Raw genomic sequence first — 18,216 nt, 5'->3', positions numbered from 1 at the left:
ACCAATGAGTTGACTGATGAACATTATCACATAATGTATTCAGAAAATATAAATAACGACAAATAAAGATAGAATACTATTAAGCGCAACATGTAAGTGTAAAAAAAAACCCAACAATATTATGATTTGTACAATTTCAGAATGTGCTTGTTCTATTTTTAAACAGATGAAACAATCTGAAGTTGTCTTTATTTTTAAGTTATCGTGCCTTGATTTTACCAGTCCGGCCCACTTGGGAGTAGATTTTTCTCCATGAGGACCCCTGAGTTAAACAACGATAAATGTAGAATTAAAAGAAAATGTATAAATGTATAATAATTAGAAAATAAAAAAACATTTATTTTAAATGTACTATCTAAAAAAAAGCAAAACAGCGTAGAAATGTTAAAATGTCAAATTATGCAATTAGAATGCGAATTTTAAAAAAAATACAAAGGGAAAAAGGTAATACAAATTTTTGTACTAGAATATACCTAAAATACATAGCAAAATTATCTTAGATGAATTTCTTTCATCTAAAAATATAAAAATGTCAAATTTTTAAATCTTAGACATTTTTCAGCAATTACTTTCTTTGTCTCAAATAGGTGAAATAAAGTAAGTTCATTTCTGTTAAACTAAATAGCTTGGAGACCTTACACATTCTCATAGAATAATGAAAACTTTAAAATATTTATTTATCAACAATGTCTTCTAGGGCCCAACAATCAACACAACACTTTTACTTAAATATATAGTACCTCACTTCTTTGCTGCTGTTAACAAGTGAAAACTGTTGAACATTTTCTTGCTTCTCTTTATTTTGGTTCCTGCCTAATATTTGAAAACAGGATTTTAAGGGAGAAAATAACGCACCTGTGTGGGTCTGAGTCTGGCCCAGCTGCTCCTGCAGACTCTGGCTGTCCACCGAGATGCCGCTGTCGCTGTGCAGCTTCTCGCCCTCGGGCGACGGCGTCTGCTTCTGGTTGGACGTGCAGTTGTTGGCTTGTTGCTTGTTCTGCTTGCAGCTGTTCCAACTACGTGATTAGAGGACAGGAGGACAAGAAGTTAGGCCCCGCAAATTGAATGATTCGGCTTGAACACCATTTATTATGACGTGAGCATGGACATATTGTACATAAATATAACAGAGGGTTGTCTGGGAAGGAACATACTGCACCCCCACAGGGGAGACAGATGACCCATTTAATTTTTAACTGCAAAAAGGCAACATGGATTTACTACAGACAAAAAAATGTTGGGTTAAAAAATAACCCAATTTTAACCCAACTGCTGGTTCAAAAAAAGGACGAGATCCTTATTTGAGTTACTTTAACTCAACATTTTGGGGTCATTTTTTCAACCCAACTTTTGCGTTGAATTATTTAACCCAAAAGTTGAGGTATGCTAATTCAATGTTGTTTGATTCATAACCCAACTATTGGGTTTAATTCATTTAACCCAAAAGTTGAGGTATGCTAACTCAATGTTGGTTGATTCATAACCTAACTATTGGGTTTATTGTATTTAACACAAAAGCTGAGTTATGCTCACTACAATGTTGGGTTATTCCCAACCCAACTGTTGGGTTGCGCAATTTAGCGCTCCTTAACCCAATAGTTGGTTAAAAATTATACATTTTTACTGCTGGTTTGTCCTACTCCTTCCCAACTACTGATCAAAATTATTTTTATTCCATTAAAAAATACTCAAAAGCAAGATATGAGTGACATTTTTTGTTACAAGAATTGCCGTGTATGGTCAGAGTAGTTCTAAACAGCATGCTCGAATATGTTCATGTACTTAAAATGTGTGGTTGTAAATAATGTTAATGAGATTAATCCATAATAAAATTTCCTTCAAGAAAAAAGTAACTTTTTAATTTAAAAAAAAGCCTTTTACCCAAAAATGCGTTACTCGTAGAAAAACAACCCAAAAATGGTTCATAATTTTGAAAACCCAGAAATTGAGTTAAAATAATACCCTTGTAACCCCAAAAATGGATTGCTCTTCAAAAAAATAACTCCAAAATTTAACCCAACACTCACAACTCATAAATTGGGTTATCAAAATAACCCAGCATGTTTTAGTGTGTAGCATAACACATACTGCATATTGCACAACTCAGCAGGAGCAGAAGCGACGTGTTCATAGTTCAGTGTTACCTCTTGAAGATGATGAAGGCCACCAGGCCGACGACCACGGCCGCCAGGATGGAGCAGTAGACGGGTATGAGCTTGTCGTTCAGGTTCTTATAGATGTTCTTGTGCAAATCGTCGTCAGTGGTGGTGGCGTTGCTGTCTGTCGGGCCGTCGGGCGGGGGGCCGTCGATCAGTAAGTCGTCGTCAGTGAACATGGAGACGTCCGTGTAGGGCGTGGGGGACACTGAAGGGTACTGGACTGTGAAGAACAAAGAGGCACGGCCAGGATTTATTTTGGGTCATACCGGAAGAGAAAAAGTACCTTCCATACAAATTTTCCCTATTTTTCCTTATTTTCCAAGTGCAAATGTTAATGGAGGAGTGACAAAAATGCAATTAAGAAATAATTGCACAAAACAACTTTACACATATCAGGTTTCCTATTGCCTTTTCCCTTTTATCACATATGGCGTCCTTCAGGGTTCCATCCTCAAGCCCCTTCTATTTCATTGAATCAAGGGTGTGCACACTTTTTGACTTGGGGGCCGCATTAGGCAAAACATTTTTGGCCGGGGCCGAAAGCTGACTGCATGTAAAGTAACAATATATATATATATATATATATATATATATATATATATATATATATATATATATATATATATATATATATATATATATATATATATATATATATATATATATATATATATAGTCTTTACATATATATGTGCACATATACATATAATAATATTATGTACCGTAATTTCCGGACTATAAGCCGCTACTTTTTCCCCTCGTTCTGGTCCCTGCGGCTTATACAAGGGTGCGGCTTATATGCGGCCTGTTCTTCTCCGACACCGACAAAGAGGATTTCGGTGGTTTTAGTACACAGGAGGAAGACGATGACACAATGATTAAAGACTGACTTTTCATATACCGGTAGGCTGGTTATTTTGATAACGTACAGGCGAGCACTTTGTATTACTTTGCACCGTTGTATTATTTGTACTCTGCATGAATGCTGTTCGCCATGTCAAAGATGTGAAAGTTTGATTGAATGATTGAAAGATTTATTGTTAATAAATGGGACGCTTTGCGTTCCCAAACAGTCATCTCTGTCCCGACAATCCCCTCCGTGGTAGCAGGAACCCCTATATACTACGCTAATTACACATCAAAACCCTGCGGCTTATAGTCGGGTGCGGCTTATATATGGAGCAATCTGTATTTTCCCCTAAATTTAGCTGGTGCGGCTTATAGTCAGGTGCGGCTTATAGTCCGGAAATTACGGTATATATTAATATACTATATACTAATATACTATATACAGTACAGGCCAAAAGTTTGGACACACCTTCTCATTCAAAGCGTTTTCTTTATTTTCATTTACATTGTAGATTGTCACTGAAGGCATCAAAACTATGAATGTTACAAAAAAAGTGAAATAACTGAAAACATGTTTTATATTCTACTTTCTTCAACATAGCCACCCTTTGCTCTGATTACTGCTTTGCACACTCTTGGCATTCTCTCGATGAGCTTCAAGCACACCTGTGAAGTGAAACCCTTTCAGGTGAAGCTCATCGAGAGAATGCCAAGAGTGTGCTAAGCAGTAATCAGAGCAAAGGGTGGCTATTTTGAAGAAACTACAATATAAAACATGTTTTCAGTTATTTCACCTTTTTTTGTGAAGTACATAACTCCATTACCATGAATTGATTAACGCGGACCCCAACTTAAACAAGTTGAAAAACTTATTCGGGTGTTACCATTTAGTGGTCAATTGTACGAAATATGTACTGAACTGTGCAATCTACTAATAAACGTTTCAATCAATCAATCCACATGTGTTCATTCATATTTTTGATGCCTTCAGTGACAATCTACAATGTAAATAGTCATGAAAATAAAGAAAACACATTGAATGAGGAGGAGAGTCCAAACTTTTGGCCTGTACTGTACATAATATACCCATAATGTATACATAATACCCATAATTTATACAGTTCTGAAGTTAGTGTACTTGTATAATTATTGAATATATGTGTAATGTGATTAAATAAACATCTAAATAAATTTGATATAAAAATCACTACACTAACTTCAGTTGTTTTTTTATTACTATTTATTGCAACTGTGTGCTGTTTTTACACGTAATCTGCGATCACAATGTTTTGAGTCTGCATATTCATGCCAAATTGAAGAGGAATGTTTTCTAAACATGTAAGAATACAGGTCGACCTGCGGTAAAGCCATATTTTTCAGGGTAGTTGCCTATACGCTGTTACACACGCGCTTACACACACACACACACACAGGCGCACGTACACTAATGCACACATTTCGACGCTTTTTCTCAGCACACAGCAAAGCGTTGATTGTGACGTAACAACAATCATTTGTACTAAAATAACACTTCAGTTTGCATTGATGAAAGCAAGCTGTAACAGACTGAACAACAACACATTACTTCAACTACTTCACCTTTATCAAACCCCGCCTCCACATCAGACCCTGACGCAATATGAAGTATAAACGAACATATTAAGATTATGTGAACGTTCGACCTTGTTTCTTTCCCTGACGACCTCCTTAATGTTTTGTAATCAATGAGAAATATCAAGCAGCTAAAATGTGCCAAACATAGGGAGGTGTGGAGAGAGTGTTTTGCATATCACCCATCATGCACTGTAATGTATTTATATATGTGTAATTTTAAATTGTATATATTGATTGAGCATGTTTTATAATGTCCACAAAGTTCAATGAGCAGTAGGTGTGTCATGTGCAACCATGTGTTGACTTTATTTGCTGGTTATAGTTTTTATTTATACCATGCGTGTGAAAAGTTGTGTGGATTGGGTCATATAAGTTGATGCTGTGCACAGGCCCCTTTCAGATTAAACTCATGGTCATTGACCAGCGATGTTTACAACTCCAACAACGGGGCAGCAAGATTAACCTAATCCAGGCCTGGGCAATTATTTTGACTGGGGGGCCAAATTTAGAGGGAAAAAAAGGTGTCTATTTTTATCTATTTTTAGGAACACTAATACAAAACCTCACAATAATGTCTGATTGAATGCTAAAAACAATAATGACCGCCTTAAAAAACAGAATGGAATTTAAATTTTTTTTACTGAATGAGACACCCAGAATGTACATAAAAATAAAGAATGTGGGATTTTAACTATAAACGATAAAATACTGAATATTGACAACATATGAACATGTCACACCACCTCTCGATCGACATATTTTACAATCAAGCGAAACGCAACAAAAATGAAACAAACACAGTGAAATATGAACGGGTAAAAAATAAATCCACTTACAATCTGATACATCACTAAGCTTTAGAACTTTGCTGTAAAAATCTCCTTTCGCGTCTCTGACACACGCATTTCAGGCTGGCTGCTGTGGAAACACTCTGTGGAAACGCTCCACACCCACACTGCTCGGTGCCTGGTCTGAGCTGCTGTGACTTAGATGACCATAGTAACTAGTATATCACGCAAAAGCGCAGATTCCAACCATTGAAATACTTTGTATAGTTCAAGACTTACGGTAATTTGAAAACATCACTGCACATCATAATGGCGGCTACAGTTTCAATCTTACTAAAGATCTAAAAAAAATTATTTGGGAATGTCCGGCGGGCCAGATTGAAAAGCATGCGGCCCCCGGGCCTTAATTTGCCCAGGTCTGGCCTAATCCAATTCACAGTTGATCATAATTAGGCACAAACACTGCGGGCCAATCTTCTTGTTAAACTTCTGATGTCTCGCGGAACACACTGAAGACTCTGGCGCACCGCAGTTTGGACACCCCTGCATTAAATCTTCACTCTAATGTTGAAAGTTTAGTTGGTCATTGTTTTAGTACAATTCTGCACAGTGGGCAAAAAGGCAGCGTGTTGGACTCACAGTCAGGAAATCGAGGGTTCGAATCTCCGCTCCGAGGTTTGCATATTCTCCCTGTGCTGGTTTTTCTCCAGGTGTTCTGGCTTCCCCTCGTATTTTACAAATATGCATTTTAGGACTAAATTATCCGTAGGTGTGAATGGCTGTTTGTCTATATGTCTGGCTAGTGACCAGTCCAGGCTGTACCCTGTCTTTGCCCAAAGTCAGCTGGGATAGGCTCCAGCTTACACATGACCCTAATAAACAGCTGGTATCAAAACGGCTCATATTTTACATTAAATCTGACTCTCATGTACACAATAGGGATATGTACCGTTCACATTTCAGTTGATACGATACCTATTACCAGTACATGGTAATCGATATTTGTGGAACTTTTGTGTGTGCTCAAATGTCGATTGTTGAAAATCTGCTTTTTTTAGTTAACATTTGACACTGAAATGTGATTACAGATCATTATGTAGTTTTCTTACATTTCTGAATCTCATTTGCAAGTATTATATTGTAGACTTTGCGTGCAATTGCAATTCCAAGACGTTATATTGCAGTTGCGTGTAGTCTATGGCCAGGGATGTCCAAAGTGCGGCCCGGGGGCCATTTGCGACCCGCAGCTAATTGTTTACCGCCCCGCCACACATTCTGCAAAAATTGCAAAATTGATAGTATTGCAAAAATGAAAAAAAACATTTAAAAAAGTGGAATGAGGTGAAATCTAACGAGAAAAAGTGGCAATGTTGAAAGCTGCCATGCAGGCTGTTTTTTTTTCTTTTGTCTTTCTTTCTTTTTCATTTTTTTGCCATTGCTCCAAAAAAAAAAGACAAAAAATCTATGTTATAATGAAAATTGACATATTCAAGGCTCCAATTACTTCAAAAATGTCACTTTAAAATGTTTTATGTGGAAAAAATATTGCATATATTGTGTGGTTGCCAAATAAAAAGATCAAAGATTTCTTTGACAAAAGAGTATAAAAACAAACAAAATAATAGTTCAAACGTAAAATCGACAGATATATCTGAAGTTGATCTCGTAACTTAAGTGTTGAAAGTAAAAAAAAAACTAATAAAAATTTATCACTTTATGAGTGGGGGACCTTTTGGATTCCAAACATATTTAGTGGGATTTTATTAATATTTTCACTGATTTCTCAAAAATATTAAAGAATTAAAATCAATGGTGTCCTGCATTATTGATCTTGTAGAGCTCTAATTACTAAATACTACATATTTCCAGTTTTACTATAAAAAACAAAGTTGTCTTTGACAAAAAAGGCATAAACTTTTTTTTTTTTTTTTTTTTTTTTACTTTTTATTAACCTGAAGTTGATATAGAGATTTACTGTAAGCATTGAATAAAAAAAATAAAATATAGTTTGACTTATTTTTAACGTTTTAATGACTGAGACCCTTTATGGTCCCCGGGAGCCCTAAAGGTTAAAAAAAAAAGCCATATATTTTGTTATGGTTTGAAAACGAAAAATATCAAAATGGCCCCCGCATGCTTAAATTTTTCCGTGTGCGGCCCTCAGTGGAAAAAGTTTGGACACCCCTGCCTTAGCCACTAAGTAGTCTTTGTTGCCCTTAAGTTGATTGTAACGTGCATCTGAGTTGTCGTTTTCATTACCAAATTTGTAAGTGTTAAAATCACCACGCTAAACTGCTAATGCTAATCTTAAGCATGTCAATGCCAAATCCAATAAAAAATTTGAATCCAAGGTAGCACATTTAAAAAGTGTAGCCTTGCACTTTTGTTTTTGAGTGCCTTCTTTACATTACTGGTAAAATTATGAGGCAAGCCGGCTGAGTCTGCTTGGAGTGCTATACTGCTTGTTTCCCAGCCAAGTGCTGGCGCCGGTGTCAAGTTTGCAAACGGACCTGTATTGGAATATGGTACCGTTCGATTTTATGTGACTCGTTACCCACATTTTGGTTGGTAGCCATTCCTACTGTTGATCTAATAAGGTAACCTAAATCGTGACTGTGTCAAAAACACGTTTTTAAGCGATGGTTTTCACACAGACCACAAGACAGCAGCAAGATAACAAATCTTACCGAGCGAGTAAAAAACTACATCAGGAGGTTGCCTACGGCCACAGCTGTTAATACCAATGTTTTAAAACCCGGCTCCAATTAGAGCTGATGATTATTTACTCATGAACTCTGCACAAATTCAGGAACCTTTGCATTAGACCGTGCATGTGTATCTAATGTTGTGTCCTCTGCGTGTATATTACGGCGAGGTCATCTCCCCTCCTCCCCCTGGGGGACCATTAAGGAGCAAATTCGTTCATCCAGTCCAGCTCCACTGCCATTAACGCTGAGCGCAGATGTTCTGTGGGAACCTCACCGCCGTCACCCACTTTTACCGTTACTGTTACTCAACAACACCAACAGGAAGTCATCCGGTTCATTTCCCTGGAATGGGAAATGTAAGTATATATAAATATATATACATACCTCAAGAGAGAGGTGCGGGTAGGTCATTACTGGCTAGTGAGACGAAAACATTAGAAATTAAAGGTTTTTGTGCGCCGTGGTGAGCTTTTAGCTGGTTTTACGGCGACTCTTCAAAGCCATTGATTTCTCCAGCATCACTTGAAAGACTTTCATTTCAACCACTTTTTCTGACATCAATCTGCAATCTGCGCAGAAACACATTGGGCTCTTGTGATGCACTGCAAGGGTATTGATTTACCTTCCCATGTCTTCTTGCCCGCTTGAAACCAGACACCATTCACTGACAAAGATCCTCTTTGTCTTGCGCGATAGCCCACTCCCCATCCTTTTATACCCTTCAATCCTCTTTTCCCCTTTTACTGCTTTCCTTCCTCAACAATCAGTCATGCTCATTTGGCAGCTCTTTGCTTTAAACCTGACTTGTTTTGCCTTACAAAAACGGTAACTCAATATCTTCGTTGTCTCGCCCAGCTGGTTATGTCCTTTTTACTCATTTAGATTGCCTTTATCTGCCTCGCATCTTTCCATACGTCTAAGATTAACAGTTATAAAAGGGCCTTAAGTGCCTTTCCTTAACAACGTCGGCCTTGGAGGAGTTGCACCACCCCACGCTGAGCTCAGCATCATTTAACGGTGCACAGACAATACACTTAAAATGGACTTTAAAAAGGCGATGTATAATGAAAAATCTGCTTTATTATTGCCGTATTTGGAAGCCTAATAGGAAGGACTCCAACAAGGCTTTTATTTAAGTAACCACTTGCAAACCGCAGGCTTGGGGGTGGCGGGGTTTGTTGCTTTTCCCGCAAAGATGGAACTTGTCATTAAAATCATTAAAGCGGAAAGTCAAAACAACCGGTATGAGCGGATGACTCATGTAAAAACACGCAAAAACTGCTGACGGGGAACTGTCTGTCTGGGGAATTACCAATTGCCCTCCTCTGGGGTTCCTTAGGCATACTGTATGTACAAAACCCAAAACCAGTGAAGTTGGCACATTGTGTAATTCGCAAATAAAAACAGAATACAATGATTTGCAAATCCTTTTCAACTTCTATTCAATTGAATAGACTGCAAAGACAAGATATTTAATGTTTGAACTGAGAAACTTTATTTTTTTTTGCAAATAATCATTAACTTAGAATTTAATGGCAGCAACACATTGCAAAAAATGGCCTTTCCTTTTAACAACACTCAGTAAACGTTGGGGAACTGAGGAGACCAATTTTTGAAGCTTTTCAGGTGGAATTATTTCCCATTCTTGCTTGATGTACAGCTTAAGTTGTTCAACAGTCCACAGAACACTTTTCCACTTTGCATCAGTCCATCTTAGATGAGCTTGGGCCCAGCGAAGCCGGCAGCGTTTCTGGGTGTTGTTGATAAATGGCTTTCGCTTTGCGTAGTAGAGTTTTAACTTGCACTTACAGATGTAGAGACGAACTGTAGTTACTGACAGTGGTTTTCTGAAGTGTTTCTGAGCCCATGTGGTGATATCCTTTACACCAGGGGTGTCAAAGTCAAATGGACGGAGGGCCAAATAAAAAATTTAGCTACAAGCCGAGGGCCGGACTGTTCGAATGTTCATTGAAAAATTTTTAAATGACGCATATAGTCTAGTGAACCTAATTGAACCTACTGAAAACCTAACAAATATATTCCAATATGATCAGATAAATAAAGCAATATTTTCTTATGGCTCTGTCAGTAATCTTTAATTTTCAACAGACACAAAAGACAAATTTCCTTTATATAAAAATCCCCATAACATGAACATTAAATGAAAGAAACCGGTATTCAAGGCACCATCAGTAGCCTATATTTTCTATTTTAGCAAAAGTGGGCTAAATTTACTTCAAAGAAAAAAACAATAATAGCAATTTTCTATCATCCACTCAACTGAAATATTTTTAAAATATAATTAAATTGAAATACAATAAAATAAAGTGCAAAAATCTATAAATCAAAAACAACACTTTGTTTAAGGAGAAGTAACATGCAGTGAAAACAAATATTAAACTTTAACTTTTAAACTTGAATTGAGTAAAAACTCTAAATATGTGATTGCACAGTAATGTTCACATTAAACCCCCCTCCTCCCTCCGTGGGAGGGAGGCGAGTTGGGTGCCCGAAACCCCCCGCTGGTTTCGGCCCGCCCCTTGGCGCGCGTGGCACGGCGGGCTCCGCGACCCGACGGCTGGCCCTCGTGGCTTGACGGCGGGCGCGTCCCGACGGGCCGCGCGTAGGGGTCAAACGCAGAAGTCTCAGGGCCTCGTGGTGAGGGGGTGGCCTGCGGGTTTCGGCCCGCTTGACCCCCCCGCTCCGCTTGGCGCGCGCGGCACATGACGGGTTCCGCCACCGACGCTCGGGCTGCAGCCCGACGGTGGTGCGGGCCCGGCGGTGACGCGCGGTTTGGGGAAACAAAGCAGAAGTCTCAGGGCCTCGGGGCCGGGTTTCGGCCCGCCCCCTTGGCGCGCGTGGCACGGCGGGCTCCGCGACTGACGGCCGGGCTGCAGCCCTTCGGCCGGCAGGCGCGTCCCGGCGGGCCGCTCGCCCCCTTTCGGAACCTTGGACCGGCATCCGCTTGGTGCGTGTAAAAGATCTGCGGTCTGCGGGCCGGTTCTAATAATAAATCAAGATCATCCCAAGGGCCGTAAAAAACCTTCTCGCGGGCCGGATATGGCCCGCGGGCCTTGACTCTGACATATGTGCTTTACACACTGATGTCACTTTTTGATGCAGTACCGCCTGAGGGATCGAAGGTCTGTAATATCCTCGCTTACGTGCAGTGATTTCTCCAGATTCTCCGAACCTTTTGATGATATTACGGACCGTAGATGGTGAAATCCCTAAATTCCTTGCAATAGCTCGTTGAGAAATGTTGCGGCGCTGTTATTTAACCCCCTGAGTTAGATTGGCTTGAAATTTCTCACACAGATAAATGCTCTCTCCAAAACACACATTGTAACTTTGGAGTGTTTAGCCGAGTCACCCCCGAATTAGGTACATACCTTGTGGGGTCTGACATTAGTGTGTAACATTTGAGCAGGAGTGTGCCAAGAGTGTGCAAAGCAGTAATCAGAGCAAAGGGTGGCTATTTTGAAGAAACTAGACTATAAAATATGTTTTCAGTTATTTCACCTTTTTTTGTTAAGTACATAACTCCACATGTGTTCATTCATAGTTTTGACGCCTTCAGTGACCATCTACAAAGTAAATAGTCATGAAAATAAAGAAAACACATTGAATGAGAAGGTGTGTCCAAGCTTTTGGCCTGTACAGTGTATCAAGACCCGCCCAAATAAACCGGACGAAGCAGCTCCACTAATAACCATTGTCATCCCAGTGATGTTTACAGCAAGCATCTTTCTTTTCGCATTTACTTCCTCCCGTGACCAACTCTCATGTTTCTGTCTGTATTTGTGTGCGTGTGTAAGTGCGTGTATGCTCTGCGACAAAATGTGATCAGCTCTCGTGGAGGTCAAGCAGAGAAACCCAAGAGCGCAGCGCAGTAACTTCATCGCCTTTATCGACCCCAGTGTCTTTTTCAGCATCTGTTCTTTCTCGCTCCGCTTTCTTTCATCTCTGTTGTCTCGACAGTAGTTACACTTGCACGGACTTTATGTGTTGGGCAGAGGAGCCAAATGCTCGCATCCCAGCAGGCACAAGACTTTAAAACAACGTTGAGAACTTGTTGACTTAGGTCCTGACGTTGCGCAATGCAAATGTAACGTCCAAACTAGAAATGTCCGATAATGGCTTTTTTGCCGATATTGTCCAACTCTTAATTACCGATTCCGATATCAACCGATACCGATATATACAGTCGTGGAATTAACACATTATTATGCCTAATTTTGTTGTGATGCCCCGCTGGATGCATTAAACAATGTAGCAAGGTTTTCCAAAATAAATCAACTCAAGTTATGGAAAAAAAAGGCCAACATGGCACTGCCATATTTATTATTGAAGTCACAAAGTGCATTATTTTTTTGAACATGCCTCAAAACAGCAGCTAGGAATTTGGGCTGAGAGAGCATGAGGAGGTTGAGGTGGGCGGGGTTGAGGTGGGGGGGGGGGTGTATATTGTAGCGCCCCGGAAGAGTTACTGCTGCAAGGGGTTCTGGGTATTTGTTCTGTTGTGTTTATGTTGTGTTACGGTGCAGATGTTCTCCCGAAATGTGTTTGTCATTCTTGTTTGGTGTGGGTTCACAGTGTGGGGCATATTTGTAACAGTGTTAAAGTTGTTTATACGGTCACCCTCAGTGTGACCTGTATGGCTGTTGACCAAGTATGCCTTGCATTCACTTGTCTGTGTGAAAAGCCGTAGATATTATGTGATTGGGCCGGCACGCAAAGGCAGGGCCTTTAAGGTTTAACGGCCGTGTACACAGCGGCGTTTTAAAAAGTCATAAATTTTACTTTTTGAAACCGATACCGATAATTTTGAAACCGATACCGATAATTTCCGATATTACATTTTAAAGCATTTATCGGCCGATATTATCGGCAGTCCGATATTATCGGACATCCCTAGTCCAAACAACATGCTTTTTGACGACGTTTCATCAATGTTGGGTTCTGACGTTGATTTGACCATTGAATTTGGGTCATTTCCCAACCAATATTCTACAACACAAATACAACATTGAAACAACATTCTTTTTGCTGACGTTTATTCAATGTCAATGTTGTGACGTTGATTGAAATTTGGTCATTTCCCAACCAACAACGTGGCTCCAATGTTGGACATCAACTGAAGTGCTGATATCAACCAAACCTATTTTTTTATTTAATAGTTTATTTAGTTTTATTTAACAAATATATTTCATATTTTTGGCCACTGTAACATTACACACTGTTTGAATGTTTAATTAAGTGACTCTTTGGCGTACCACTCGTGGTACACGTACCCCAGTTTGAGCGTACAAATGGTCTGTGACTTATGGATAAGTAGTTGCCAAAGATGGTTTTGTTTCATGGTTTTGTTTCATGGCAACCATGTTTTTCAACCAACCTTGCTCAAATTTGACATCCGCATTCTTGTCAGTTCCCTTAAAGTTGTGTAACAAATACCGCGTTGTAGGGAGTTGTGTTAGTAGGAGTGTCCCAATACAATATTGGTATCATATATCGCAGTGATTTTCAACCACTGTGCCGTGGCACACTAGTCTGGTGTGCCGTGGGAAATTATGCAACTTCACCTAATTGGTCCAAAAAAATTTTTTTGCAAATCAATAATTATAATCTGCAAATACTGTGCCGTTCCTTAGTGTCCGTGCTGTGTAGAACTCGGCTGTAATCCCAATATGCAGACCACAGCGTAAAAAGGTATGTAACGCTTAAGCCAAAAATGAACAAAAGGGAAAGGAAACGGCAATGAAGCATAGGGATGGCTATGTAAAACGACAGTAAAACTGAACTGGCTACAAAGTAAACAAACAGAATGCTGGACGACAGCAAAAACTTGCAGCGTGTGGAGCAGAGACGGCGTACACAAAGTACATCCGGACATGACGTGACAATCAACAATGTCCCCACAATGAAGAATAGCAACAACTTAAATAGCCTTGCTTGCTAACACAAAGCAGGTGCGGGGAATAGCGCTCAAAGGAAGACATGAAACTGCTACAGGAAAACACCAAAATAACAGCACAAGACAATAACTAAAGCACTACACACAGGAAAACACCAACAACCTCAAAATAAGGCACGAGGAGGACCTGGTGGAGTTTCATTTTTTAACGTTTTCTGTTGGTGGTGTGCGTCCGGATTTTTAAATGAAAAAAATGTGCCTTGCCTCAAAAAAGGTTGAAAACACTGATGTATCGGTCCGAAAAATCATCAGCATCGGAGGATATCAGCTTGCATGTACAACCCCGATATAAGCTCCGATACTAGCAGTTCTGCAGCGTGTTCAAAGCTGGACAGCCAGTTAACATCTAAATGTCCTCCATTAACCACACACGTTTGATCTATTCTTGTATTTTAGTCAAGTCATTTACAAAAGGTGAACATGATAGGCTATATGCTACGATGAGCAAGTAGCTACAAAACAATAGCACAGAAACAGAAGCTGGACATAGAGTATATAATCAGTGTCCTTGATTGAACACAATTGCAGTCTAAAACAGCACATTTGTCAATATAAACAAGTATTACATAATTATAGTTGTGCAATACTTACACATACAAAGTCTCCAAGGCGGAAGCGTTTTAGAAAGTAACCAGTAACAAACGTGTTTGCATCATTCGACTTACTGCATTATGAGCTCTACAGGTGTCTCCAAAAAAATACCACTCCACTTCTAAAGCATACGTACATCTGCCATATGGCGAGTGTTTTTCATACCAACCATTTAGGGTTGTCCCGATACCAATGATTTGGTACTGCACCAAAATGTATTTGATACTTTTCAAATAAAGGGCACCACAAAAAAATTAATTGGCTTTATTTTAACATAAAATCTTACGATGTATTCAACATACAGTGTGTTCCTTATTGCAATCAAAGAACAATTTTGGCATTCAATAGGATAATAGACGTACTAGACAATGTCTCTTTTAATAGTAAGTAAGCAAACAAAGCCTCCGAATTAGTCTGCTGACGTATGCAGTAACAAATTGTGTCATTTATCGTTCTATTATTTTGTCAACATTATGAGGGACAAGCGGTGGAAAATGGATCATTAATCTACATGTTCATTTACTGTTAATATCTGCTTACTTTCTCTTTTAACCTCTTGTATCTACACTTCTGTTAAAATGTATAATCACTTATTCTTCTGTTGTTTGGATACTTTACAAGGTTTTGGTTGATACCACAAATTTTGGTATCAATCTAATACCAAGTAGTTATATGCTCATATATGTGTCATAATTAAAGTTCTTCCGTGACCAGGGAGGTATTTCATGGGTTTATAAACAATAAAAAGACAACAGATGTAAAAAACAGAAATAAATATATGGCTCTTGTACTTTGTATCGTTACAGTCGATGTCCGTGTAGATCCACTCACGGCATTTGTTTACATTCAGGAGCGCGAGCTTTGCTGTTAGCGATTAGCTGTTGTATCCTCCTACGGTGTGTAGTGAAGCATGTTTAGCCATTCCTCGTCCTGCAGGGATTGTACGAAACGTAGTTTATTGCCGCCATGGAGGCGAGGATTAGTGATTTAGAAGTAGCTAAAACATTACGGAGAGACGTTAGCCGCTAGCTAGCTATGTTTTTAAAGCCCCTCTTCCATAGCGGCGCTTCAGGGTTTATAGCTTCAACTTTATTGTCAGTTTTAAGCCAAAATGCGTCCATTCTCCCTTTTCTATCTCCATGCTGTCGCTTAACATGCGACTCTGTTTGTTTTACTATCAATGTCACGCCGTCATGTTCGGAAAAAAATGTACCGGTATTTTTCAGAAGCAGTATAACCGTTTTTAATTAATTAGTACGGCTGTACTTTATTAGTATACCGTACAATGCTACTACCATTGTTCTCTGGCTAATTTCACTTGATCAAGACGTTTCTAACATTCCACACTACAAAATAATACAAGTACGTACTAGGGTTGTACGGTATACCAGTACTAGTATAGTCATCGGCGGTAACTCGAACGAGTATGACGATCCTCCAGGTAGGGGTGGATCCCTTTTATGGAGGATGCCTGTGCGTGACTTTGTTTAACGTGGGTAGACTGGTGCACAGACAGTCACCACACGATCCTTGACAGAATCGGGTCAGGGTCCAGTGGCATGGAGTCCAAGATGACTGGGGACCCTTTCCTGCTGCAGCCTTCTTCCGCCATTGCAGCCGTTGTGGTAGTTCTTAAAATCTACCGTCTTCCGCCTGCTCTGCCGTTGAGGTGTTCGCCGTATCCCTCACCTCAGGTACTAGGCCTTTGCCAAGGGCCACCTGGGGTAACAGTAGTAAAGTAGTTAACCTCCTAGTGCCCCAAGACCCCATAGAGGAGCCTCCACTGCCGGATGCATTTTAACGTCATGCCAGGACACACTAGTATAGTAAAGTACTATACTCTGTTTGAAAAGCACCGGTTTCCAATTTATTTATACATTTTTTAACAGGCATGACGGTGCGCCGTCACGTCATGACGGGTTTAAGAGCAGAGGAGCGTGTTCGGCAGCGCACTATCACAGAGTACTTACAAGCAGACACAGTGTGTAGACAGAAAAGGGAGAATGGACGCAGTTTGGCCTACAAACTGACGATAAAGGCGAAACTATAACACTAACGCCTTCAGGAAGAGGTGCTTTAAGACATGGCTAGCTTGCTAGCAGCAAACATCCATCCGCAATCGGCAATGTTTTAGCTACTTCTTCTGTCTGCATGTTTTGACAAATGTTCACTCTTTTGTGTGGAGTAGTTCAAGAGTAGAAGAATTCATAGTCATGTGAACAACTTTGAACACCGCATCCCGTATTGTCATAAATAAATCATTCAAGCTGGATACACGGATGAGTTGTCCCCACATTAACTTGCAAGGTGGTGCCTCTTCAAGGTGTGTGTAATCATAGGACAAGGTAATGCATGTCAACACCGGAATAAGCTTTTCATGAGTGGGTGTGACCAGCCTCGCTACAACACTCTTTCTGACAAGGTCCTTTCATGCCTCGTTTAAGTTGAATGAGCGAAACTTGCATTCTCACGTTGATGGTTTTTTGGCCAAGAGCCCTCAACCCCGTTCTTCCTTGTGAGATTGCTCCGGGATTGGCTGCATTTATGTGGGATGACCTACCGCCCACAGCACACATGCATGCATTCTATTATTCATGCACACATTTCAAGGCTCATCAAATCCAACCCCTTTAAAAACTCTACACACTCAGTACACACAGACTGAAACCAGTAAGGTGATTACAAGTAAGTCCCAAGACACCACATAAACCCACATATAAGACTGTACAAGGGTACCTCGGTTTTCATTCGCCCCACTTTTCGTGTGATTCAGTTTTCGACCAAACATTATTGGTTTTCGTATACCATCTGTTAAACATTGCAGGTGACAAATCAGTCCTTTTGCCCGTGTACAAGCCTGTGGAATTCGGTGTCCAAACTAAGAATCCCACGACTTGTTGGCTCAGTCTTAGGGTTGCTCGAAATAGATGATATACTATACAAAACCCAAAACCAGTGAAGTCGGCACGTTGTGTAAATTGTAAATAAAAACAGAATGCAATGATTTGCAAATCCTTTTCAACCTATATTCAACTGAATAGACTGCAAAGACAAGATACTTAACGTTCAAACTGAAAAACCTTGCTATGTTTTGCAAATATTAGCTCATTTGGAATTTGATGCCTGCAATATGTTTCAAAAAAGCTGGCACAAGTAGCAAAAAAGACTCCGAAAGTTGAGGAATGCTCATCAAACACTTATTTGGAACATCCCACAGGTGAACAGGCTAATTGGGAACAGGTGGGTGCCATGATTGGGTATAAAAGCAGCTTCCATGAAATGCTCAGTCATTCCCAAACAAGGATGGGGCGATGGTCACCACTTTGTGAACAAAAATGTGAGCAAACCGTCGAACAGTTTAAAAACATTCTCAACTAACTGTTGCAAGGAATTTAGGGATTTCACCACCTATGGTCCGTAATATCATCAAAAGTTTCAGAGAATCTGGAGCAGGGGTCACCAACGCGGTGCCCGCGGGCACCAGGTAGCCCGTAAGGACCAAATGAGTAGCCCGCTGGCCTGTTCTAAAA

General features: G+C 39.9%; 1 protein-coding gene and 1 long non-coding RNA gene across 2 annotated transcripts in view; one reads left to right on the top strand and one right to left on the bottom strand.

Annotated features, from left to right (window-relative positions):
- ngfrb (nerve growth factor receptor b) overlaps positions 1–18,216 on the bottom strand; it is a 73,690-nt gene that overhangs the window by 4,112 nt on the left and 51,362 nt on the right. Inside the window, exons 4-5 of the mRNA XM_062055714.1 lie at positions 2,145–2,379; positions 856–1,016 (exon numbers count right to left, since the gene is read on the bottom strand). Coding sequence (XP_061911698.1) covers positions 856–1,016; positions 2,145–2,379 — 396 coding nt within the window. The remainder of the gene's footprint in view (positions 1–855; positions 1,017–2,144; positions 2,380–18,216) is intronic.
- The window catches only part of LOC133655491 (uncharacterized), a 92,678-nt gene that overhangs the window by 35,722 nt on the left and 38,740 nt on the right, over positions 1–18,216 (top strand). The window lies entirely within an intron of this gene.

The sequence above is a fragment of the Entelurus aequoreus genome, linkage group LG08, assembly GCF_033978785.1.
Source record: "Entelurus aequoreus isolate RoL-2023_Sb linkage group LG08, RoL_Eaeq_v1.1, whole genome shotgun sequence".
Classification (NCBI taxonomy): Eukaryota; Metazoa; Chordata; class Actinopteri; order Syngnathiformes; family Syngnathidae; genus Entelurus; species Entelurus aequoreus.
This window is presented reverse-complemented; position numbering and strand designations above follow the sequence as displayed.